This window comes from Pelodiscus sinensis, chromosome 4 (assembly GCF_052426305.1).
Source record: "Pelodiscus sinensis isolate ZL-2025 chromosome 4, ASM5242630v1, whole genome shotgun sequence".
NCBI classification, from domain to species: Eukaryota; Metazoa; Chordata; order Testudines; family Trionychidae; genus Pelodiscus; species Pelodiscus sinensis.
The window spans coordinates 5782596-5808389 of NC_143055.1; the positions used below are offsets into that span (position 1 = coordinate 5782596).

At 63.2% G+C, this 25794-nt stretch overlaps 1 protein-coding gene across 3 annotated transcripts in view; it reads left to right on the forward strand.

Annotated features, from left to right (window-relative positions):
* Positions 1-23367, forward strand: part of ADAM33 (ADAM metallopeptidase domain 33) — a 63037-nt gene extending 39670 nt beyond the window's left edge. For 2 of the 3 annotated variants that reach the window (XM_075931027.2, XM_075931025.2), the window contains exons 8-24: positions 2230-2301; positions 3058-3224; positions 3317-3401; positions 4055-4197; positions 5630-5807; positions 7114-7203; positions 7699-7894; positions 8527-8635; positions 11491-11695; positions 12556-12633; positions 12819-12927; positions 13488-13635; positions 14347-14449; positions 17532-17780; positions 19909-20063; positions 21275-21292; positions 22351-23367. In XM_075931027.2, the coding sequence (XP_075787142.2) occupies positions 2230-2301; positions 3058-3224; positions 3317-3401; positions 4055-4197; positions 5630-5807; positions 7114-7203; positions 7699-7894; positions 8527-8635; positions 11491-11695; positions 12556-12633; positions 12819-12927; positions 13488-13635; positions 14347-14449; positions 17532-17780; positions 19909-20063; positions 21275-21292; positions 22351-22393 (2148 nt within the window). In that variant the 3' untranslated portion in view covers positions 22394-23367. The remainder of the gene's footprint in view (positions 1-2229; positions 2302-3057; positions 3225-3316; positions 3402-4054; positions 4198-5629; positions 5808-7113; positions 7204-7698; positions 7895-8526; positions 8636-11490; positions 11696-12555; positions 12634-12818; positions 12928-13487; positions 13636-14346; positions 14450-17531; positions 17781-19908; positions 20064-21274; positions 21293-22350) is intronic. The other variant, XM_075931026.2, reaches the window with a different exon arrangement.
* Positions 23368-25794: the final 2427 nt, after the last annotated feature.

The window sequence follows — 25794 nt, forward strand, 5'->3', positions numbered from 1 at the left end:
CCAGAAAGGGTTACTCTGGGCCATCTTATTCATTGCTCAGCCCCTCTGTATTACAGGCAAAGTAGCCACGTCGCCACCAGCAGCAATAACACTGTCCCTCAGCCTTGCTAAAGGACTTACATGTCCCCCCCTCTCTGCAGTATCTGGATGCTTCACGTCTGTTCATGTATTTTCCCCTGTGTCGCAGACCGAATGTCCCCATTGTACAGTGGGGGACCTGAGGCATAAGGACACTAAGTGACTTGACTAAGGGCAAATAGGAAAACGGTGGCAGAGAAGAAGATTGAGCTAAATCCCCTCAAAAGTCACGCCCCATTCTGGTCAATGTCATGGCCCTGGGATTTGAAAATTAGTTTCACATTTGCAGATCTTTGCTTCTGACATTTCAGGATGCTGTAGTTACTATGGGGGTCCCGACCCCAGGGGGGAATCACAAAGCTGTTGTAGAGGGGCTGCGGGGTTGCCACCCTTCTTTCTATGCTACGCTCAGAGCTGGGCTCTGAAGGCCTCTGCAGCCGCAGGAGCTTGCTGGCGGTGGGGGTGGGTCTCATCTCCCCCATGCTCCTGGGAGCACCCCAGCTAGTCCCGGTCGAGCCAGGGAACAGCGTTCCCTGTGAGATGGGCGCTCGTGTGGCTGCTCAGGAGAAATTCCAGTACCGCCTAGCTGATTAGCAGAGCGCCTACAGCTAGGGGTTTTCCCCCCTCCTGGTGGTGCACATGCCTCGGTGCACATAACATTTATTCTGCACATGGATGGAAGAATCCACATGGATGGAAAAGGTTAGCGGGAACGTTGCGACAGTCACAGGATTTTCCCTTCCCCTGCCTGGGCGCTTTCCGCAGGAGATCAGACCCATTTCTGGGTACCACCCCGGGTCAAGCAGAGCCACATTTCTCAGCAAATCAACGATTTGTCTGAAAACCTTCGCCCAGCTTTCTCCATAGCCCTCCCCCGTGTCTCCCTTCCACTGCCTGCTTTGACTTTCCTCCAGCCCATCCTCCGGGGCAAAGAGAATCGCAGGTGCCCAGCTCTGCCCCCCGGTCACATCCCTCGAGCTGGCGCCGTATGGGTCTTGTGGGGCACCGCTAATGCCCGCCCTGGACGTGCTGCGGGCTGCGGCGGGCGCTCCCGGGCCAGCCTCTGCTCTCCGGCTGCCTCGCGCCAGTGGCAAAGCGACAGGAGACGTGAGATTTGGGGGCATGTCCGTGGCTCGGAGGATCAGGCTCACCCGTCAGTGCTGAGAGGGGTCTGGAAAAGCCAGCGTGAAAGGACGGGCGTTAGGCACGCTGAAAGGAAGCTGCCAGCGCCCTGTCCCCATCGCTGCCTTGGAAGGGCTCAGAGAGCTGGTTTCTAGATAGGACGCGCCCTATACCCGCACGTGGCAGGTCTGAACCAATCTCCGCTGGCTACGGGGCCGGTCGAGACCCGGTCGCATCGTAGGGCGCTCCTGGGTTGTCGAGATCCTGCCCGGCCCTTGGGATCAGGGAGCTGTTACCCGTTCTCTTGCCCTCCCCTCCCCGCTCGGCACGAGGGGGCCCAGAGACTGAGGTCCACGGTTCCCACACGGTTGTGCAGGGGTCAGCTGGCTCTGACTCCCTTGGCTTTCCATGCCAAGCCAGTGAACTCACAGACTCCTGGCCTGGCAGTGCGGCGCCGGCTAGTGTCACCCGGCTGTTCCAGGTGCTGAAGAGGGCAGCCCATCCTCCACATGGTCCCTGAGCCGCTACGATGGGGCCCCTGCTGGGTATTAGATCGAGGCGCTGGCCTGGGAGAAGCACAGGAGGACTCTAGGGGCGAAGCTGGGGTCCTGCAGCAGTGCCGTGGGGCAGGGCAGGGACTAACAGCCCACTCGGCCAACGGGCAGGAACCACTCCCTTCCGGCGGGGTGCTGGATGGCAGGAAGAGCCGCTCGCGAAGGGCGCTAACCTAATCTACGCGTTTCCCCTGCTCACACTAACCGCCACCACCCTGGTCTCGGGCACAGCCGCTCCTGCGGTCAGGGGTCATTTGGCCAGTGGCCGCAGCGCCCCTCAAGCTGTCCCAGATGCCCCCTTGTGGGTGATGGTAACGGCCCCCCCCTCTATCGACTGCGCAGAAACTGCTGTGAGATCCACCCCCACCAGTCCCGTGTGCCAGCTGAGCAAGGTGCCTTAGTCGTGTTGCTTAAGGAGGGCCTAAAATCCGCCTGCTGCCTGGCCCAAAGCCCTCTCCTGCTCCTCTCTCTCCAGTTCCTCAACCAGAATCGCAACCTGGGCCGCACCAAGCAGCGTCTCCTGGAGATCGCCAACTTCGTGGACAAGGTACGAGCCGGAGTGGGCGCCGCGGGTGTGTGTACAGCACCCGGCTCGCTGCGCCGAGCCCCCGCGCCGCACAGGCAAGCCTTCGCCGGCGTCACCGGCCTGTCCCCCGGTCCCCAGGGTGTCGTGTCTCCGTTGAGTCGCAGGCCGCTCGGTGTGGATTCAGCAGCCTGCTCTCCGGGCGGGGAGGGCTCTCCCTGACACAAGCCCTGCCCCTGTGTCGAGGTGCAGAGCTAAGGTTTGGCCCTTCCCGTAGGGCAAAGACGGGGAACCTACGGCCCTGGGGCCGGATGCAGCCCCCCAGGTTGCCTGGATCCAGCCCCCGAGGCTTGGGGCTCCCCCCCAGCCTGCAATGCCACTCCAGCTCCCTGCCATCCCCCTATGGGGCTGGAGCACACAAAATCTACCAGGCTGTGGTGTGGAGGGGACTGTGGGGAGCGTCTTTCTCCTCCTCACTCGAGGGCCACGTCAACGAGGTTTTTTTTCTTTTTGCTTCTCAGGTGTGTGTAGCCCCCGGACTGATTTTTCTGTGGGTCAGCGGCCCCGATCCTAAAAAGCCGCCCCCTCCCCCCCCCCGCCATAGGGGCTCCTTGCAGACAGGACTCCCAGTACCCGCGTGTGTCACTGTGAGCGCTGAACGCGCGGCGGCTTTTGTCCCGGGGGGTGGCCGGGGCTCCGTGGCAGAAGCCCTCTGAATCCAGAGGAGCCCCCCGGCGACCCAGCTGTGACATCCTGTTGGGGCGTCTCCGCCCCCCTCAGTTTTACAGGTCTCTGAATATCAAGGTGGCCCTCATCGGCCTGGAGGTGTGGACGGAGAGGGACCAGAGCACGGTCACCGGCGACGCCACCGCCACCCTCTGGTCCTTCCTGCAGTGGAAGAAGACGCTGCGGGCGCGGAGGAAACACGACAACGCCCAGCTGCTGACGTGAGTCCCCCGGTTTGGCTGTGGGTGTCTCCCCCCCCCCCCCCCCCCCCCCGGCCGCACTAACGCGCCCGCCCCCTCTCGTTCCCGGGCAGCGGCAGGACGTTCCAAGGGACGACCATTGGCATGGCCCCGCTGGAGGGGATGTGCAGCGCGGAGAACTCGGGCGGCGTGAGCGCGGTAAGGAGGGGGGGTCCCATTAGCCCCTCAGTCTCTGGAGCACCCCCACCCGGCTTGCTGCCCTGCGGCGGCCTCGTCTCCTGGGCCAAGCCTGCAGACACGGGGGATCTGCCGACGCCAGCGGCCCGGCCTCGTGGCTGCTTAGCCGCACGCCCAGGCCTGGAGCGGGCAGTCGCCGTAGGCCGCAGGGCGGGGGGCGTAGTGGAGCTCGCCCCCGTCAGCCGCAGCCCTTTCCCGCTGCAGTCGGTGGCCTTGACGCTTTCTCACGGGGCTGCCCTTGGGCTGGGCCACACCGTCCTGGCCCTGCGCCCCTCAGGGTGGAATTCCGCAGGGGGCTGACTCCCCATTCCAGATCTGACCCTCCCCTGGGCCCCTCCGCCCTCCCCATGGGGACGCTCGGGAGTACAGCCGGACACAGGCGCAGCGGCCCTGGTCTCTGACGTGGGCTCCCTCCCCCATATTGGTTCCCCTCCGAGCTGGGATTCCCCGGCGGACCCCAAAGCTCCTGCCATTGAGGTGCCGCGAGCATCCTCCGCTTCCCTCGTCGCCAGGGAAACCGTCTCCGCCCTTCGGGGCTCCCAGCTCCCTAACCAGGCCGAGCCGCACGGCGGGGGCCCTGATGCCGCCTCCCTCCCTCCCCCTCTCTGCGCCAGGACCACTCGGAGCTGCCGATCGGCGCCGCCGCCACCATGGCGCACGAAATCGGGCACAACTTCGGCATGAGCCACGACAGCCAGGGCTGCTGCGTGGAGGCCACCCCGGATGAAGGCGGCTGCGTCATGGCCGCGGCGACTGGGTGAGAGGGCGCCGGGCGAGGGCGTGGCTGGGCGTGGGGGGCTGGTGCGGGTTTTCCCCACTCCCCTCCCTTCACACCGGCACGTGTGGCCCTGGTCTCTTTCTGGTGCCTGGCGGGTATTTAGCAGGAGGTGAGGTGCTGCTCTTCTGAGAGCCGGAGTCTCTTTGCTCGTGTGGCCTGTGGTTTTGTGGGGAGGCTGCACGCTCCGTCCCCACCTACCACAGCGGGTTTCGCCGACGCCGTGGGTTTCTGTACGCGTGCGGCCACCGAGTCCCCAAGAAGACAAATGCATGAGCCTCCGAAGAGCCACGTACCGGCTTCCCAGGGCTCGGCGGAGAGCGGAGCTAGCTAGAAAGCAACCCGAGGGAAATTTGTGCCTAACATAGTACAGCCTTTGCATGCCATGTGTGGGCTGCCAGGGCGACGCAGTTTAACCCCACCGTTTTCAGTTCTTCGGGTGACTTATTTCACGGTGCCCATCAGCAGCTCCGTTTCGACAAGGCAGCCGCAGAAACGCGTCAGGTAACGGTCTTTGACAAATAGATTCCTTGGTACGTGAGCACGTCTTTACGGCTCCACAGCCGACGAGAGGGACCGAATGTCACAGAGTCTCAGAACCCCCCCGTCCCCAACCCGGCTGTGGGGCCGGCAGGCTCAGCCTGGCAGGAACCAAGTGTGGGGTGTCAGGACTCTGTGTGGGGCACTGAATGCAGGTGGCGCGACGGGGGGTCCGGAGGCATTGTGGGGTTCTGGGTAGGGGGGAAAGGAATTCTGCAGGGGAGCCAAGTGAAGGAAGTTGGGGCTCGGTGGGGGGTTGGGTGTGGGGTGGGAGGCTGGGTGCAGCTAGTTGGGGCTTACTGGGCTGGAAGTTTGGCTGTGGGAGGGCTCAGCAGGGGGTGGCCCAGGTGCAGCGAGATCCAAATTTGGGGGGGGAGACTTAGCAGGGGGGAGACTGGGTGTTGGGGGGAGGGGGTCTGGATGCATGGGGTTTTGCAGATGGGGGGTGGTAGCTCCCTGTAGAGTGACCCCTCCCCCCTGGATGGGGAGCAATGGGGCCAGGCAACAGGGGGTCGGTGGGGAGCTTGCTGCATCCGGGGGACATTTCCAGAGATGGGTGTGATTCCATCCCGCTACCGGGGTGCACAGTAGGCGCCACCAGCTGTGGCATCCCCAGCCCTGGCTCCGAGCATACCGGGAGAGGGAGCTTTGGTCCCCCATGGGTCGTTACTCTTCCGCACTCTGCCGCCTGGCCCCAGGGCTGCTGCAAACAGAGCGTGAGTGGTGCACGGGGGTGGATTTCACCCCATGGCTATGGACGAGCCTGCGTTCCCCAACTCCCAGGCATCCGGGCCGCCGGGCGTGGCTCTGTGTGCTCCCTTCTCCCCCTCGGAAGGGGTTGCCCCTGTTTCAGCGTCTCCCCCGCTCTCCGCAGGCACCCGTTCCCCCGCGTGTTCAGCGCCTGCAGCAAGCGGCAGCTGCAGAGCTACTTCCAGAAGGGAGGCGGGATGTGTCTCTTCAACCTGCCCGACACCAAGGACCTGGTGGTGGGCAAGAAGTGTGGGAACGGCTTCCTGGAGGACGGGGAGCAGTGCGACTGTGGGGAGCTGGGGGTACGTGCCTCGGGGCGGCCAGGAGGGCGCGGCTCCCGATGGGGCGTTGGCCGGGGCGGGGGCGGGGGAGGGCATGGGGCAGAAAGGGACTGATCCACATGGAGGGGATTCCCGGGGGGGGGGGGGAAGGGACTGATCCAAATGGAGGAGGTTCCGGGGGGAGGGCATTGGCCTAGGCAGAGCAGGGGCGGGGAGGGAATGGGGCAGAAGGGGACTGATCCAAATGGAGGAGGTTCCGGGGGGAGGGCATTAGCCTAAGCAGAGCAGGGGCGGGGAGGGAACGGGGCAGAAGCGGACTGATCCAAATGGAGGAGGTTCCGGGGGGAGGGCATTGGCCTAGGCAGGGCAGGGGAGGGAATGGGACAGAAGGGGACTGATCCAAATGGAGGATTCGGGGGGTGGGGGGGAGGGAGGGACTGATCCAAATGGAGGAGGTTCCAGGGGGAGGGCATTGGCCTAGGCAGGGCAGGGGAGGGAATGGGACAGAAGGGGACTGATCCAAATGGAGGATTCGGGGGGTGGGGGGGAGGGAGGGACTGATCCAAATGGAGGAGGTTCCGGGGGGAGGGCATTGGCCTAGGCAGAGCAGGGGCGGGGAGGGAACGGGGCAGAAGGGGACTGATCCAAATGGAGGATTCGGGGGGTGGGGGGGAGGGAGGGACTGATCCAAATGGAGGAGGTTCCAGGGGGAGGGCATTGGCCTAGGCAGGGCAGGGGAGGGAATGGGACAGAAGGGGACTGATCCAAATGGAGGATTCGGGGGGTGGGGGGGAGGGAGGGACTGATCCAAATGGAGGAGGTTCCAGGGGGAGGGCATTGGCCTAGGCAGAGCAGGGGCGGGGGAGGGAATGGGGCAGAAGCGGACTGATCCAAACGCGGGGGTGTCCGTTCAGTTCAGTGGGCTTTAGGTTGCACTCTGGGACTCTGAGCACCATAGTGTGTTTTGTGCAGCACCTGGCGCGGGTGGGCCCGATCCTGACAGGGCCCGTGGGTGCTACCCCGTGATGTGTGGTCAGTGAGACATCCGTGTGAGCTGGGACAAGGTCTGGGCCCAGAGAGATCCTGCCACTCACTTGGTAGGGCAAGTTGCGCCCCACCCCGTGCCTCGTTTTCCCCATCTGTATAATAGGGGTAATGAGGCTGACTTCCTCCATGAAGTGTCTCAGGCCCTCGGGACGACGGACGAGCTCCTGGGGTGGGGGGACAGGGATCCCCAGGAGCCAGCCCTGGGGTGGGGGGTGACGAGGATCAGCTTGAGGAAGGCCAAGGAGCCAGCTGATCGCTGTGGCTGGCTCTCCCCATGCAGGAGTGCACCAACCCCTGTTGCAACGCACACAACTGCACGCTGAAGGCCGGAGCCCAGTGTGCCCACGGGGAGTGCTGTCAGAGCTGCCAGGTACGCTCGCCCGCCGGGGGGTTGGGAGACAGCTCCGGGAAGCGCGCTGCGGGCTGTGCCGCACGGCGGGTCCCGGCTGTACCCTCGAGCTCAGCTGCGGCAGCTCTTGGGTCGGCGCTGGGGGGTCGGGTGGAGTCCCCTGGCTGCCTTGAGGGCAGCTGTTACCCATTAGCCCCCTGAAAGCTGGGGATCCCAGGGAATCCCGGCTGCTGCTCCTGTGGCCGGAGAGATGAGCTGGGATTTACTGGACCAGCTGCAGTGGTTGGGCCCCATGGGGAGGTACCGAAAGGAGTCAAGACAGTCTCAGTGCCGATGGAGTGGCTGGTTCAGCTGCCAATCAGCCTCCATCCCCTCCCCATCCCCCCAGAAGACTTGGGGGTGGCTGAGGGGACCAGGCTGACGGGGGGGGGGGGGGGGTAGGGAAGCCTCATGCCCCACCCGAGGGCTCGTGGCGGCTGCTGGGCGCACGGCGCCAACGTCTCCCTTCTCCGGCAGCTGAAGACGGCCGGGACCATGTGCAGGGAGGCAGCTGGCTCCTGCGACCTCCCTGAGTACTGCACGGGGGCCTCGCCCTACTGCCCCGCCAACGTCTACCTGCTGGACGGCTCGGCCTGCGCCGCCGGGGAGGCCTACTGCAGCAACGGCATGTGCATGACTCACCAGCAGCAGTGCGAGCAGCTCTGGGGGCCAGGTGAGCCGGCTCCCCCTCCCCGGTCCTGCCTCTCGCCCTGGGGCCGGGGCTGAGTGGCTCCCAGCTTGCCTGGCCTCTCTTAGCAGCCCTCCGGGCCGGCTGGTGCTTCTCCGGCCCGTCCCCTGCAGGCGGGAGGCGCCTCCGATGGGCTGGGCAGCATGTTCCCAGGCTGCGGCTGCTGCTTCCCAGGCCAGGTCTGGCTGCATCAGGCCTGGGGGGAATTCGGGCAGCCCTGTGCATGCCCTCGCTCGCACGGCAGCCGTATCCCCACCAGTGCCCCACGCTGTGCCCCCTGCTGCCCGCACACCTGCATGGTACCTTCCACGGGGAGGGCCACGCTGCCTCCCCTTAGTGCCCCCTGCTGGACCAGGCTGGGCACTGCGGCGAGGCCCATCTGCCCTGGAGACTGAATTTCTCTGCCAGGCCACGGAACAAGAGCGGCTCCTTTTTCCCCCCTTTGGCCTCCCTCTCTCTGAGCTGCGGTGCTGCCTCTGTGCAGCCTGGGGGCCGGCTGCTCCACGTGGCTCTGAGCCTCCTGCCCTCTCTCTGGCACCCCACCCCGTCCTCACAGTGTGGGGTCGGCATGCAGGGTGGCTCAGGACGTGATGATCCTCCCCCCCCCCCCCCCGCAGGGGCCTGGCCGGCTCCCGACGCCTGTTTCCAAGACGTCAACACGGCTGGCGACGCCTACGGGAACTGCGGCACGGACAGCCAGGGGCACTACGTGAAGTGCGACCGGAGGTGAGGGCGGGGGATTCACACCCACACGTGCAACACGCCAGCTTAGTGAGTGTGATCACCGTGCCCCCTAGCCTACTGCCCACGCCTCGCTCCTGGAGATCCCTGGATGCTCAGGGAAAAGCCCCAGGTGCACCTGGTGCTGAAGGTTCCGAATCCAATTCTCATGTCTACAACATGTGTGTCTGGGCTTCCCGTATCCCCAGCCTGGTATTTTAAATTCCTTCCCTCCCTCCAGGAGGCCGGGCTCAGTTCCTCCTCCTCGCATGCAGAGCGGTGTCTACCACTCCTGCAGGAACAATCCGTTGCAAACATGCAGAATGGGAACCGACTGTCTAGTGAATGGGGTTTGGGGTTCCCGTACCCCCCTGTGTGCCTCTTGCGCCAGGCGTCCGAAGAAGTGGGTTTTGCCCATGAAAAGCTCATGGCACTATATATATTTTCATTAGTCTCTAAGGTGTTGCAGGACGTCTAGTTTTGTAAGGGGGTTTTATTTATTTAATTTTTTTGTCTAGGAAGGAGTCCTGCAGAAAGGGATCTAGGGGTCAGAGTGGACCACTCGCTCAATAGGAGTCAGCAGTGTGATGCTGTTGCAAAAAACCAGACATGATTCTGGGAGGCATTCAACAGGAGTGTTGTGAACAAGACAGGAGAAGCCATTCTTCCGCTCTGCTCAGCGCTGGTTAGGCCTCAATTGGGGTGGGACTTGACTACATCCCTTTTCTCAAAAAGGGATGTACATTAGCCAGGATTTAAATTTCCTGTGCTTCATTTGCAATTTTGAAGTATCTGATGTACATCCCTTTTTTGAGAAAAGGGATGTAGTCTAGACTACATGGAGGTTAGGTCCATAAAAGGCTATTAGCCAGGGGATAAAATGGTGTCCTTGGCCTCTGTTTGTCAGAGGCTGGAGAGAGATGGCAGGAGACAAATCGCTTGATCATTGTCTTCGGTCCACCTCTCTGGGGCACCTGGTGTTGGCCACTGTCGGCAGACAGGCTACTGGGCTAGATGGACCTTTGGTCTGACCCAGTACGGCCGTTCTTATGTTCTTATGACACAGCCTTGGAGTCTTGTGTCCAGTTCTGGGCATCACATTTCAGGAAAGATGTGGAGAAATTGAAGAGAAAGTCCAGAGAAGAACAACAAAAGTCATTAAAAGTCTAGGAAACATGAGAAATGAAGGCAGATTGAAAGAAATGTGTTTGTTTAGTCCGGAGAAGAGACGATTGAGAGGGGACATAACCGCTTTCAAGCACCTAAAAGATTGTTTCAAGGAGGAGGGAGAAAAATTGTTCTCCATAATCTCAGAGGATAGAACAAGAAGCAAGGGGCTTAAATTGCAGCCAAGGAGGTTTAGGTTGGACATTAGGAAAAACTTCCTCCTTCCTAGGATGGATAAACACTGGAATAAATTGCCCACGGGGGGTTGTGGAATCTCCAATACTGGAGAGATTTAAGAGCAGGTTAGACAGACACCTGTCAGGGATGATAGACGGTGCTTGGAATCTCTATCACTGGAGAGATTTAAGAGCAGGTGTGATGGGCTGAGGGCGTCCGCTCAGGGCGAATTGCTCAAACTCGGGGCTCCTTACAGCCCCTGACTGGAGTCCCTTCCCAAATAGGCCGCAAACCAGTCACGCCGAACGCTTCAGCTGCCAATCTGGCCAGCTGGAAGCCTCACAAGCAAAACCCCTCGGACATCCCAACTCTTCCTGTGTCCCAGTCAGCCCCAGGCCTGCTCACAGGTGAGGGGTTATGGAACCCGATCTCACCTATCCCGAACGGGTTCTTCCAGTCCCAAGAAACCAGCCACAGATCCCAATTAATTTACATTCTGGATCTTACCCACAAGACCACGCTGAGCCAATCCCTGAGAATCTACAATCTAAAGGTTTATTACTAAAAGAAAGAAAAGCATGAGAGTGAGGTTATTAAGGAGAATACATTACATGCATCGAATCTCCCAGTTCTCAACACAGGCTCTTAGCAGAGATGTTACAAACTGCTATCTTAAAAGTCTCTGGTGCACATCCTATGTCAGGATGGGTCCACGGTTCTTCCCGGCTCGTTGTTCCCTGCAAGGCTGCATCTGGGATCAGGAGCTGAACTCAGGACCAAGATGGAGGGTGTCACATGGCACTTCTATACCTCTCCTGGCATCTTCTTGGCCAGAGAAGGTCACATGGTCCAATAACCTATCCCTGCTGGTCTGCAGGTATCAGTCTTGTTCCTGAGTTGTGTATTGGCACCTAGAGATTCATTGTCCTCTTGCTAATTAGCATAGCCGTGGGTTGAGCTTTCCTTGCGCAGACAGAGAATTCTCCAGCATCCACACACAGTCCCTGTTTCTAACCTCACATAGCTATTATACAAATGACTAGTATATACAGAATCAGTAGAACAGGCGCTTTCGTGGGACACCTCACATGGCCCGCTTTGTATACACTTTGGGGCAAATACCCCCCGTGGGTGCGGCAGGGATCTGGCTGCTCCCCTTAAAATCCAGTAACGCGACAGCACCGTAGACAGACGCCTGTCAGGGACGGTGCTTGGTCCTGCCGTGAGGGCAGGGGACTGGACTTGAGCTCTTGAGGTTCTTTCCAGTCCTGCGGGTCTGTGACTCTCTGTGACGTGTGTCCCCCTGGCGTGGCTGCCGCTCAGTGGGCGAGAGGCCAGTGAGAGCATCGGCCTGGAAACGGGTGCAAGAGGGGCAGCGTGTGAACTACCCAGAATCCCTTGCTCCTCCTACAGCGCGTCCCGATCCTCTCCGACACAGGCGGGGGGCAGTAACGTGACGAGTTCGGCTCGGCCGGCGCGGGCGCCCCCTTCGGTAACCGCGGTGCCTCCCTCCCCAGAGACGCCAAGTGCGGCAAGATCCAGTGCCAGAGCTCGGCCAAGAAGCCCAAGCAGACCAACACCGTCTCCATGGACACCACCATCCGCTTTAACGGGCGGGAGGTGAAGTGCAGAGGGGCCTTCATGTACACCAACAGGGACGAGGAGGGCGACCTGCCGGACCCCGGCCTGGTGATGACGGGGACCAAGTGCGGGGACGGGATGGTACGCCGGCGCAGGACGCGGTGCTCCGTGGGGAGTCACCCAGCAGAGCCCGGGGCAGGACAGTGATAAGGGGGAGGGGTGGTGCACTAGGGGGGTGAATGGAGCCGGGGGAGGGGGGGAGGGGCGCTGCGCTCACGGGGTGAATGGAGCCAGGGGGGGGGGAGGGGTCTGGGGAGGGGGGGGAGGGGCGCTGCGCTAACGGGGTGAATGGAGCTGGGATCGGGGGGGGGAGGGGTGCATGGAGCCGGGGTCCGGGGGGAGGGGCGCTGCGCTAACGGGGTGAATGGAGCCGGGGTCTGGGGGGGAGGGGCGCTGCGCTAACGGGGTGAATGGAGCCGGGGTCTGGGGGGGAGGGGCGCTGCGCTAACAGGGTGAATGGAGGCGGGGTCTGGGGGGAGGGGCGCTGCGCTAACGGGGTGAATGGAGGCGGGGTCTGGGGGGGAGGGGCGCTGCGCTAACGGGGTGAATGGAGCCGGGGTCTGGGGGGGAGGGGCGCTGCGCTAACGGGGTGAATGGAGGCGGGGTCTGGGGGGAGGGGCGCTGCGCTAACGGGGTGAATGGAGGCGGGGTCTGGGGGGGAGGGGCGCTGCGCTAACGGGGTGAATGGAGGCGGGGTCTGGGGGGAGGGGCGCTGCGCTAACGGGGTGAATGGAGGCGGGGTCTGGGGGGGAGGGGCGCTGCGCTAACGGGGTGAATGGAGGCGGGGTCTGGGGGGAGGGGCGCTGCGCTAACGGGGTGAATGGAGCTGGGATCTGGGGGGGAGGGGCGCTGCACTAACGAGGTGCATGGAGCCGGGATCAGGGCTCCCCCCGCGCGCCGAGGCCCGTCCCCGCTAACGGCCCCTCGCTCTTCGCGCCCAGGTCTGCAAGGATCGCAGGTGCCAGAACGCGTCCTTCTTCGAGCTGGAGAAGTGCATTTCCCAGTGCCACGGCCGGGGGGTGAGTAGCCGCCCCGGGGCTCGGCTGCGGTCGGCTCGGGGGGGCGCGAGGCTCACAGCCAGGGGGCCGCCAGGACAGGTGGGGCGGAGCCGGTCTGAGTCCGTGGGAGCTGGTCCCCCGCGTCCCGTCCCCCTGCCCGTCTGCGCCCGCGCTCCGGCTCTGACCGCCTCGCCCTGCACCCGTAGGTTTGCAACAGCAACAAGAACTGTCACTGCTGGGCCAGCTGGGCCCCCCCGTACTGTGAGAAGCCGGGCCTGGGGGGCAGCGTGGATAGCGGCCCCGTGCAGCACGACAGTGAGTTCTGACGGCAGACGGGGGGGGGGGGGGGGGGGGGCGGGTCCTGGCTCCCACATCCCCCGTAGTTGAAGGATGGGGTGGGAGCAAAGGGAGCACAGAGCTGCTGTCTCTGGTGACAGGCCAGATTCAGGGCAATGGGAATCCGGGGGAGAACCAGCTGATGGGACAGGTCCCAAGCGTGGAGAGTCATTCAGCACCCCCCAGGGATGGAATGGTCGAACCGTTTAAACGGGTAATCGATAAGCATGAGCTGATCAGTTACCGTAATGGGGGGAGGGGGACCAGGAACCGGCATGGGGTGGCAGCTGGCTACCAGGGAGTGGGGCTGGGAGGGGGCCCCGGAGCTAGTTGCTGCCCCACACTGCTGCCTCTGTATCAGAGGCAGCATGGCTGAAGGGTGTGGCTCCAGATCACTGTGTTCCCACGCAGCCGTGCTGTGGATCCGTCTTGTGTGCTGAAGTCTGTCCGTCAGACGGGAGAGGGTGTTTCCAGCCCCCGGGTAAGGGGCAGATGCGGCTTCAAGCCCCCTCCTGATCTCTCTGCTCCCCCCTCCCCAGACCATGAAGCCATCCTGATAGCCCTGCTGCTTGTCTTCCTGCTCATCCTCCCCGCCACAGCTTTGGGGATCTACTTTTGCTACAGGCGGAAGGACTCGCTCCTGAGCAAGTGGATCAAGAGCGCGAGGAGAAGCCAGGGGCCGTGCAGGTGAGGCGCTGGCGGAGCTAGGGGCCGGATTGTTCCACCCCTTTAGGCATCGCGGGGCTCCGTGTTGCCAGGCCCGCCTGATTCGGGAGCCTCCGTCTCATTGTCCGAGGAGATTTAGGCACTTCGGAGCCATCCTGCGATGCCCAAACACCTTGACCAATCTGGGGCTGCCTCTGGCCTGAGGCCGGCTCCACATGGTGTGGCGTTGGGGGTTCCTCACAATGTAGGCCCCTGTGAAATCGGCATCTGACTCGGTGCCTGGGTTACACTGCTAGCCCGATGGGAGGTGGAGAAGGGATTTTCCCTTGGCTGAATTGGCGTTTTCATCTCCCTCCGAGGCACTGAGCAGGGACGATGCGTCTCTGGCTGCATCCTCCCGGAATACGGCCGGCCTCCAGCCAGGGGCTCTTTTGCGCCGGAGGGCGGCAGGAGTTTTCTGTGCTGGACCAGAACTAGACCAGTTCAGCGTGTCAATATGTTCTGTCCGGTCCCCTTCGTCCTACTCCCGGAGCCCCACCCAAACGTTTAAAAACACGGGGGACAACGGTCAGCCGCCCCCGTGAAAACGCTGCCTGCCCTCGGGTATGAAACCTCTCTTCCCCTTCGGGGGCCCGGGCCCGTCCCGGGGTCTGACAGCCGACCCCAGTGCGGGCAGCACTTCCAAAGCATTTGACTGTCTTTCTGCTGTTTTCCCTGTGTGCTCGGTGGCAGGAACGGAGCCGTGGGTCAGAAGGGGCAGGGGGGTCATTCCAACGCGGCTTTCTCCTTGCACGACGTCTCCTCCTCCAGCAAAGTTGCCCAAAGCACCCCCAAGGTAAGCAGGGGGCCTCCGCTCGGGATGCGACTGATTACGCCAAGGTCAGCTCCCCTCTGCCTCGTGTGTGTGGGCTCAGGACTCTCTCTAGCAGCTGGCTCTGACGCCTCCAAATCTGCTCCCCCGTGGAAGTTAGCAGTGTGATCCGTGGAGCTCAAGTAGGCAGGGAGTGTTGTTTTATTGGTGCTGGAGGCTCTGGGTTCTGCGCCTGCAAATAGCCTGGTGGTTGGCAGGGTTCCCGCTAACCTTTTCCACCCATGAACGGAATAAATTTTGTTTGGTGCACCAAGGAATGTGCAGATGTGCACCACCCATAGAAACACATGTTGCTGGCTATGGGTGACTGGGTGCTCTGCTAATCAGCTGGGCAGCATTTGAATCTCTCCTGGGTGGCTGCCCAAGCGCACAGCTTACAGGGACGACTGGTGGCTGGGTGCATGTAGCCAGGGCTTATTTAATTAGTATCATGGCCAAAGGGCCCGATTCTGCTCTGCATTTCACTGTGCTAAGTGCAGAATAACTCCTGCGAGGCCAAGATTTGCACCACACCTTTCAGGCCAGCAGGGTGATCATCTAACCAGGCTGGAAAGCTTCCCCACAAACAAAAGGGGAAGCACAAATCTGTCAGGGATGGTGTAGATGGAGCTTGGTCCTGCCTTGAGGGCGGGGGGCTGGACTCGATGACCTCTCGAGGTCCCTTCCAGTCCTATTATTCTATGATTCTATGAAAAGGAAGTTTTTCTTCATGCAGCGCACAGTTAACCTGTGGAACTCCTTGCCAGAGGAGGTTGTGAAGACCAGGATTTTCACAGGGTTCAAAAAAGAGCGAGATAAATTCATGGAGGATAGGACTGTCATGTGGTTCGATTTATTTTAGATCCAAGGGAAACCAGGATGCTCCAGGGATACTTAACCACTTTCTTATTTATTGCAAGCTTTAAGCAATTAATGCGGTTGTTTCAATTTTACAAGCCTTAACAATTACTATACAATTTAAACCTTAAATACGGTACTATCTAAAGCAAATAATACAGGGCAAAGCAATGCAAAAGCAATTAATAGAAGATCTACTATAAAACAATAATAAAGCTTAATTAACTTACACTTCACCTGTATGCTACCTACAGTGCAAGGCAGGAGGTCGTGGTTCTGTTGGTTCCCACGCAATGGAACGCCATCCTCTGGGCCACCGGTGTGAAGGGCCTGTTTACTTCTAGTTACATCCAGCAGGATGTGAGAGTTAATCCTGCTCTTTCCCTCCCTTTGATTGTTCTTACTAAGCCCAATTTATAGTAAAACGAGACTTGGTCGTTGGAATGCTATTTACCAATTAATGACGTAGTGCATAGGGTACGTCCAATGCCCCTATTGTGGTACATGCTGCTCCGGATGTTGCTGCGATGTGCGTCATTGACAGTTTCGTGGCTGCATCTGTAAATTTTGCTTATCAGAAACAGAAGGGCCTGTACAAGGCCGCTTGTCCTGTGTGTTTTTGACGTGGTCTTTGCATAATCTGCATTGTTATGCAAAACATTCCTTCCTCTCGGGCCCTGCCAGCAGCCTTATTTGCACCAGACTTGAGTCAGGCCTGGGTTTGCTTTTAGGCAAACATTACTATTTATTGCCAAGGCAGGAGAGCAAGGACCGTCTATATAGCCAGGATGGGCAAGGAGGGTGTCCCTGTTTGTCAGAGGCTGGGAATGGGTCGCTTGATGATCCCCTGTTTTGTTCACTCCCTCTGGGGCACCTGGTGCTGGCCACTGTGGGCAGACAGGACACTGGGCTAGATGGACCTTTGGTCTGGCCGCTCTGACGTTCTAGAGCAGCGCTTGGACAGAAAGCCACGTCAGAGGCCTGAATTAGGCCACGAGGCTGTACCGGGGCTGCTGCGTGGCTTCCAGCCACTCGTGGCCTAGAGAGAACACGGGATGGTCTCAGCAATAAAGACAAGAGCTTTCACCACCCTCTCATGGCTCTTTTGTCCCCCCGCCCCCGGCCTCTTCCCCTGATTAGCTTTTCACGTCCAACACCGATTTGAACAGCGCTTCCCTTTTGGCTCCCGCCTTCTCCGGGACAACGTGGGACGGGAGGAGGGCGGGGGACGGACATTCGAGCAGGGTGGACCCGCACCCCGCAGGGGCAGCTTCCCAGAGGTTGCTATCACGTCCCCTCCAAGGGCCACGCCTTGACGCTGCCTCTCGGCTGCGGACGGCGTCGTGCTGGTTGGTCCGTCCCAGCGCTGGCGCGAAGGCCCCTCGTGCTGGAAGGCAGCGCTGGGTTTAGTGAGCGTGGCTGCTCTGGCTGCAGTAGGTGCGTAAAGTCCCGTTAAATGGTTAAACGTTACGTTTAATAGGGTAACCACTTCAACGGGGGTGCCTTAACCGTAACCGGTAAGGGTGATGCTTGCTGGTTAACGTAAGAACGGCCACACGGGGTCAGACCAAAGGTCCATACAGCCCAGTGTCCTGTCTGCCCACAGTGGCCAGCGCCAGGTGCCCCAGAGGGAGGGAACAGAACAGGGAATGATCACTGATCCCTCCCCTGTCGCCCATTTCCAGCCTCTGACAAACCGAGGCCATGGACTCCATCTCTACCCGTCCTGGCTATCCATATTGATGGACCTACCCTCCAGGAATGTATTTAGTTCTATCTTGAATCCTGTTGAAGTCCTGGTCTTCACAGCCTCCTAGGGCAAGGAGTTCCACAGGTTGGCTGTGCGCTGCGTGAAGACAGACTTCCTTTGGTTTGTTTTAACCATTCCCGTCCCTGGAGCCTCCAGCTCTCCTGTCCTGTCCCAGAGTGCACTGGGGCTGGTGGAGAATCTGGACCGGATACCTGCAAGGTTGGCTCTGCCTCCAGGTGTTGTGAATCCCTAGTTGTTCCCCCGGGGCAGCGCCCCTCCCCACTCCCAGGGATTGGCTGACGGGGGCCCTCCGTCCCGTGAAGGAGAAGGGGCGCAGGGGCAGTTGAACCTCCGGGAGCAGAGGAGCACGTATATTGCACCCCAGGGTCCCTGCGGACCCCCCCCCCCCGAGGGCAGCCCCCACCCAGTAGGCTCCATTTCTTTGTTCTTCCGGCCTAGCAGGCAGCCAGGGGGATCTTCCCCCTCAAGCCAAGCGCCATCCAGCCTGGTTCCCAGCCCGTCAACGTCGTCCACCCGCTTCGCCCGGCGCCCAGCCCGGCCGCCCAGCTCCACCGAGACCTCAAGCCGGCCAGGCCGCCGCCGCCAAGCGGCAGATCCCCCGGCGTCCCGGCCAGCGCGAGCGGCTCCCACGCCAAGCGGCTGCCTCCGAAGAAGCCTCTTCCCAGCAGCCCTGTGAGGCCCCCGCTGGTGAGTTTGCCTGCCCCCCCCGGCACACAAGGGATTGGTTACCGGCTCAGTTCCCCCCCCCCCCCGGCACACAAGGGATTGGTTACCGGCTCAGTTCCCCCCCCCCCCCGGCACACAAGGGATTGGTTACCGGCTCAGTCTGTTCCCCCCCCCCCGGCACACAAGGGATCGGTTACCGGCTCAGTCCCCCCCCCCCCCCGGCACACAAGGGATCGGTTACCGGCTCAGTCCCCCCCCCCCCCGGCACACAAGGGATCGGTTACCGGCTCAGTTCCCCCCCCCGGCACACAAGGGATCGGTTACCGGCTCAGTCCCCCCCCCCCCCCGGCACACAAGGGATCGGTTACCGGCTCAGTCCCCCCCGGCACACAAGGGATCGGTTACCGGCTCAGTCCCCCCCCCCCGGCACACAAGGGATTGGTTACCGGCTCAGTCCCCCCCCCCCCCCCGGCACACAAGGGATCGGTTACCGGCTCAGTTCCCCCCCCCCCCGGCACACAAGGGATCGGTTACCGGCTCAGTCCCCCCCCCGGCACACAAGGGATCGGTTACCGGCTCAGTCCCCCCCGGCACACAAGGGATCGGTTACCGGCTCAGTCCCCCCCCCCGGCACACAAGGGATCGGTTACCGGCTCAGTCCCCCCCCCCGGCACACAAGGGATCGGTTACCGGCTCAGTCCCCCCCGGCACACAAGGGATCGGTTACCGGCTCAGTCCCCCCGGCACACAAGGAATCGGTTACCGGCTCAGTCCCCCCCCCACCGCCACACAAGGGATCAGTTACCGGCTCAGTCCCCCCCCCCCCCCCACTGGCACACAAGAGATCGGTTACCGGCTCAATCCCCACCCCCGGGCACACAAGGGATCGGTTACCGGCTCAGTCCCCCCCCGGCACACAAGGGATCGGTTACTGGCTCAGTCCCCCCCCCCCCCCCCCCCGGCACACAAGGAATCGGTTACTGGCTCAGTCCCCCCCTCCCACCGGCACACAAGGGATCGGTTACCGGCTCAGTCCCCCCCCCCCCCGGCACACAAGGGATCGGTTACCGGCTCAGTCCGTTCCCCCCCCCCCGGCACACAAGGGATCGGTTACCGGCTCAGTCCCCCCCCCAGCACACAAGGGATCGGTTACCGGCTCAGTTCCCCCCCCCCGGCACACAAGGGATCGGTTACCGGCTCAGTCCGTTCCCCCCCCCCCCGGCACACAAGGGATCGGTTACCGGCTCAGTCCCCCCCCCAGCACACAAGGGATCGGTTACCGGCTCAGTCCGTTCCCCCCCCCCCGGCACACAAGGGATTGGTTACCGGCTCAGTCCCCCCCCCAGCTCAGTCCCCCCTCCCAGTCTGGCACACAAGGGATCGGTTACCGGCTCAGTCCCCCCCCCCCCCCCGCAGCACACCCCCCGTCCGTTCCCCCCCCCCCCACCAGCACACAAGGGATCGGTTACCGGCTCAGTCCCCCCCCCCCCCGGCACACAAGGGATCGGTTACCGGCTCAGTCCGTTCCCCCCCCCCCCCCGGCACAGTCCCCCCCCCCCCGGCACACAAGGGATCGGTTACCGGCTCAGTCCGTTCCCCCCCCCCCACCGGCACACAAGGAATCGGTTACCGGCTCAGTCCCTCTTGCAGTGCATTGAGATGTGCTCGCCCCCTGTCCCCAGCCAGGACCCGTTCCCGGCTGCCGCCCCTGGTGTCTCCTGTCCCCCCGTGGGGGGAGGCCTCGCGGCTGAGCTGGTACCGGAGCCCCCCCGGGAGAAGGTTTAGACCCCGCCTTGTGCACACGGGGCTGGGGCTTGGCAGCTCCAGAGGCTGCCGGGCGGCCGGCTTGTTTGGCCCCAGATCGGATCCCGCCCCGGGACCCACCCCCCGTCCCTAGCCGCCTTTCTGGCCCTTTGGCAGAGCCGCCGTGCGCCATTAAACAGCCGCTGTGTCCCCTCTCCCCCGACGGTGTTGCAGCAATGGGCAGAGCTAGGAGTCTGCCACGGCGGGGCGGGGGGCGGGGTGAGATCGGGGTCCCCGAGGGCACCACCTCTGCAGCACTACCCGGTTTCCAGGCCCCAGCGGCCCCAGCTCCATGCTGCAGCCGCTGGCCAGTGCCTGGGGCTGAGCCCTGCTTGTCGCCCTGCAGATCGTGGCCCAGCACAGACCCCCTCGCCGGCCTCTGCCCGGGAGCCCTCTCCTGGCCAAGTCGCCTCCCGCGGCACAGGGCCGGACCCTGCTGGTCACAGTCCCTCCCACCAACTTCAAGGCCACCGGGGCCGGCTCTGGCGGCCTCTCGCCCAAGTAAGTGCCGAGTGCAGCTCGACGCGTGGCCCGGCTGTGGGAGGCCGTGGCGCGGTGGATGAGGCCGGGGGGGCGGATGCGCCCCATTGGGCGGCTGAGGACTCGGTAACAGCGGGGGGCAGGCGGGCAGCACCTCCTGGGCTGGAAAGGGCCCGAGTCAGCCGGTCCGTGGCTGCGGGGAGCCAGGGATCTGGCCCAGGAGGCAGCACTGGGTGGCGGGTGGGGAAGTCTGGGCACAGACCAGGGGCTGAGGTGGGGGGGGGGTTAGTCTGGGGAAGGGAGCTGGGGGGAGGGGTCAGTGAATGGTCTGGCTGGAGGGGCACCATGGGACAAGGGTGCGTGAGGTCTCACTGACCAAGAGGTCCCAGAGGGAAGGGGCCCATGGGGCGGGGGGGGGAGCGGCTGAGGGAAAGGGCCCATGGGGGGGGGGGGGGAGCGACTGAGGGAAGGGGCCCATGGAGCGGGGGGGGGGGGGAGCGGCTGAGGGAAGGGGCCCATGGAGCGGGGGGGGGGGGAGCGGCTGAGGGAAGGGGCCCATGGAGCGGGGGGGGGAGCGGGGGGGGGCTGAGGGAAGGGGCTGAGGGAAGGGGCCCATGGAGCGGGGGGGGGGGGAGCGGCTGAGGGAAGGGGCCCATGGAGCGGGGGGGGGAGCGGGGGGGGGGAGCTGAGGGAAGGGGCCCATGGAGCGGGGGGGGGGGGAGCGGCTGAGGGAAGGGGCCCATGGAGCGGGGGGGAGGGGAGCGGCTGAGGGAAGGGGCCCATGGAGCGGGGGGGGGGGGAGCGGCTGAGGGAAGGGGCCCATGGAGCGGGGGGGGGGAGCGGCTGAGGGAAGGGGCCCATGGAGCGGGGGGGGGGGAGCGGCTGAGGGAAGGGGCCCATGGAGCGGGGGGGGGGAGCGGCTGAGGGAAGGGGCCCATGGAGCGGGGGGGGGGGGAGCGGCTGAGGGAAGGGGCCCATGGAGCGGGGGGGGGGGGGAGCGGCTGAGGGAAGGGGCCCATGGAGCGGGGGGGGGGAGCGGCTGAGGGAAGGGGCCCATGGAGCGGGGGGGGGGGGAGCGGAGCTGAGGGAAGGGGCCCATGGAGCGGGGGGGGGGGGAGCGGCTGAGGGAAGGGGCCCATGGAGCGGGGGGGGGGGGAGAACATGGGGGCTGGGCTGGGGCTTGGACAAAGCCACCAGGCTGTGACTGGCTGTTTCTCTTTTTCCTCCCGCAGGCCGGGCCCGCCTCAACGGTGAGTACACGGCCCTCCTCCCCCCCCCCTCCCCTTGCCGCAGCCCACTGACAGGAGCTGGCCCCGGCAGGAGCGCCTTGGGGTTAGCAGCCTGGCTTGGGGAGCGGGGAGCAGTAAGTTCAGTCTCCGGCTCCGCCACAGACTCCCCCTGGGACCTTGGGCACGTCACTTTCCATGTGTCTGCCCTGCATGCTAAGGGCTCGTGTGGGCTTGAAGCTCTCCCGTGGCTCCCGGCTCTGCCCTTTTGCAGGGCGGCTGCAGCTGCGGAGCCAGCGCGGAGGGAAACCCAGGCCCCTCCGTGGCAAGCCCAGGTCATGGACCACAGAGTCCGTCCGCCGGGTCCCGCAGACCCAGGTTGACAGTGCAGTGTGGCCATCCCCTTAGTCTCTGGGCCTCGGTAAATCGCCCTTCCCGGCGACGCCGCAGCGAGCTCCCAGGCCCTGTGGCTACGGCCCGCGTCTGAGCGGCCTTCTCAACAGGCATCAAGCCGGCCGGGAACGTGGCCCGTGTTGCTAGGCGCTGCACAAACCCCGGGCCTGAGAGCTCCCGGTCCCTGCCCCTGAGAGCCTGCAGTCAGAGCACCTCAGACTGGGGGGGGGAGGCGCAACAAGGCCAGGAGCAGCCCCCCCGGGGGCGAGAAGGGAGCACCAGCCATTGCAGCTCCGCTCCCGGCCCTGGGGCCAAGGCTGGGGTGTGCCCAGGGGCGGCGTTACACCTGGCCGGGGTCCCTGCTGCCAGCACCCACTGCGGCCCGGCTGCAACTCCTCTCCTGCAGCCCCAGTCTCGGCTCCCTTGCCCCGTCCACTCCTCCCCTCCTGGGGCCACACCCCACAGCGGCCCCAGCTCCTGGGGGGGGGGGGGCAGGCAAGGACAGAGGAGGCTCAGACACTTGGGGGCCGCTGGTCGAAAGAGACACGCCAGCCCCGGGCTGGAAAAGCACTCGACGGTGCCTGGGCCCTGAGCTGTCTGTGCCCGGGTGTGAATTTGAGCCGGATGTTCAGGAAGCCCCTGGGTTTCTCCTCTCTCCAACCTGGTGTTTTTCTCCTCCTCTCCGTCAGGCCTGTCCCGGGGTTCAAAGCCCCCTCCCCCTTTCGGAAATGACGAGCCTGGAAAAAGCGGGAGGGATCCTCGCACGAGCTCCCCGAACTGGCTCTCTGATTTGCACTATGCGGGTGCCAGGCTCTCTTGGAGACCAACGGACTCTTTTTGTACGAGGGGGGGATGTGTCTGCACATACCTGGGGGGGGAGGGAAAGCGGTACTGGGGTGGGGTGGGAAGGGTGCGGAGTTAACTGCTTGCCAGGCAAATCGCACAGACTGGTTCTGCCCAGCGGTGCGGGCTGGGCTGGGGAGGAGCACGTCGGGGTCTCCTAAGCAGCCAGTGGACGAGGCGGGGGACCAGCCGCCGGGCAGCGCCCAGCTACCTACTCCACCATGGCACGCCTCTCGGGTCACTGAGCCCCATGCGGTGACCGCAGCTGGTGGTGGTGAGCCTCCCGTGTCTGGGGTCAAAGCCATTCCTGACTCAAACGGCGCCACCTCGCAGTGGGACGTCGGACCGGCGTGTCGCTCCTGGTGAGAGAGGCCACGGCAGGCGTGCTGCGCCCAGCAGGGTCAGCTGCTCTGAAGAGGAACCACGTGAGCGTGTGTGTTTCACGTGGCACGAGGGATGACCGGGTGAAAACAGCTGTTTCCCCAGCCGCCTGCTTTGTTCCTGCCCGAGGGTGGAAGCCGTGTGGTTGCTTGGTGAGCTGCTAGTTTTATGATGAAAATGGGGACAACGTGTGGACCAGCAGTGAGAACAGAGGACTGGGGAGACCGTCGTCTAACTCTGCCACTGACTCACTGCGTGGCCTTGGTCAAGTCACTGTGCCGCTCTGTGCCTCAGTTTCCCCGTCTGTAAAATGGGGGCAATAATACCTACCTCACAGGAGTGTTGTGAGGTTTGACAACCTGTTGTCTCTCAAGGGCTTTCTGATCCTCAGATGGCGGGTGCTGCAGCGTATGACAATGTGTTTAATGTCTGAGTCACTTTACAACACGATCAGTGCCTCTGAAGTGAGACCAATGCCTTTCTCCAGATTGCCTGCCATCTTTTGTTTTGCTCCATCTCACTCACAGCCGTCCCTTGGGCCCTTCAGTCACACGGGGCCCTGGTCACGGCTCTTGCTTCTCAACCCGCTCGCCGACTCCTGGGCTGGAAGGGGTGCTGTGGCCTGCCCGACTGGCTATCACAGGCCAGAGAACTAGCTCCAGTCCTTCAGGGGTGGGGTACCTGAGTCCCAGGAGTCGGAGGCAGCCCCTGGCTTGCCTGGATCCAGCCCCCCATGGCTCAGGGCTCCCCCCCAGCACTGGCGTGCCAGCCCCTCCTGCTATCCTCCTGGGGGGGCCGGACACACCAAATCTACTAGCCTGCCCCCCCTGGGCTCTGGTGCGTGAGGGGAATGTGGGAGGGTCTTTCTCTTTCTCCATCGGGGGCCACGTCAGCGAGGGGTTAGTTGTATTTTGCTTCTCACTTGTGTGCGGCCCCCGACTGATTTTTCTGTGCGTCTCTGCCCCCCCCCCCCCCAAAAAAAAGGTTCCTCGCCCCTGACGTCCCATTTGATGTAAAGACTGTGATGGAGAACACGCCCCAGCGCTCGGTGAGTTCCTGCAGGGGGCTTGCTGTTAACCATGGGCGCCTTATTTCTGGCCTGAATGTAGCGAGCGGGCGCGTTCAGCCTTTGCAGGGTCAGCTTTGTGTGCCCCTGGGTAATGGGGGAGTCACCCCGTTCCCTTCTCTTTGTGCCTAGACTGGGGAGCCTCTTGTGGGCCTGCCGGCCTTCCGGCTCTGCTCTGAGCCCTCTCCGGGTTAGCCGCCCCCGTGTGTGGTGGGCCCCGGAGCCAGGAGCCCCGCAGCCGTGGCGCCAGGGCCCCAGAGACGTGACGCAACCTGGCTGCCCCTACTTGAGACCCCCCCCGGTTGGATGGCCACGGGTCACGCCGCCCCGCGTGGCCGCGGCGGAGCTCACGGTCAGCCACTCCGCCGCCGGGACCCCGTGTGAAGACGCTGGGAGCGCTTCTCGGCCCAGCTGGGGTGCAGAGGGCAGTTCAGTCTTTCCCGCCAAAACGAAAAGCGCGCCAGCTGGCAGGGGCGGGGCCTGGCACAGGGAGGCTGACCTGGTCCATGGAAGTGGCCAGCAACGTGGGGTGAGCTAAGTGCGTTCGCACCGCTGTGCTCTCCGTTCTCTCAGGCCCCGCTGGCAGCCAACGCCCTGGCTCCTGTGCCGCTGAGAGGTCCAGGAGGTCCCCCGGCTGCAGGGGATGATGGGGCTGCCCCCGGCGGGCCAGGTACCTGCAGCTGGGGAAGGCAGCTGCCAAGCCTCCAGCCACGAGCTGGGGACAGGTGTTGGCTCCTCTAGTCTGAAGGCACAAACCTAACCCATAGGGAATCCCCCCTCCCCAGCCAGCTGTTTACAACTGGATCGGCAAATGCATTTGATTCTTTGGGAAATGGGTCTAGTCACCTGTATGGGGCAGAGCCCCCTGCCTGGATCCCCCCACCACCCTGGACGGAAACCAGGCTGCTTCACTGCACACGGGCGCCGGTGCCTCTCGAACGCAGCACTGAGCAGTCAGCCGGGCATCCCCGTTCTGCTTTCCTATCCCAGGGGGCTGGAAACCTGCCTCTCCGGACAGAAAATATCCCTAGGCAGGTGTAACCCACACGCCCGGATGTAGGGTGCTGTCCCATGGGCTGGCACTGGGACCGCTTACAGAGAGAGACTTTCCACTACAGCAGGGGTGGGCAATAATTTTTATGGGGGGGGGGCCACTTAATGAACTTTGGTACATGGTCACGGGCTGGGTCCACTTCCCAGAAGGGGCGGGGCTTCGGCAGAAAGGGCGGGGCTGGGGCGGAGCCTGGGGCAGAAGGGGCGGGGCCTAGGGCAGAAGGGGCGGGGCGGGAGACTAGCCTCCCTCCAAAGTTGTCTGGGACCTGAGGCTTAGAAGTAAAACCACAGCAAGGATTTCGTGGCTCCTGGCCCCACCACTACTGCGTTGCCTGGCAGCCAGCCGGTGTTGTGGTGGCTAGTGAAAGAGCTCGCCGCGCCAGCCTCTCTCGGGCCATGCCTGGGAATTCGGCGGCAGGGGCAGCAGGGTATAAATAGAAAGCGGCCAGATGCAGCCCGTGAGCCGGATCAAAGTTCAGGTGGGCCAGATCTGGCCCAGCCCTGTGCTGCAGCCTCAGCTTCTAGCTCAGGCTGGAGAGACTCCAGAGGCCATGGAAACCTGCATGGGGCAGTGCATTGCTAGGCGCTCCCCAAATCCCAGCTCACCGCCCAGACGTCCGGCCCCTATTCAGACCACTACGTAATCAGGGGCTTCACTTGCATCCCCTGCGAAGGCACTTTCCCGTGAAACGATTTAACGCAGGTTCAGTAACCGGGGCCGTGTCCACCAGCCCCCCACCGGGTGGCAGCAGAGGACTGTGAAAGGAACCGTCCCATGGCCGCCGGAGAG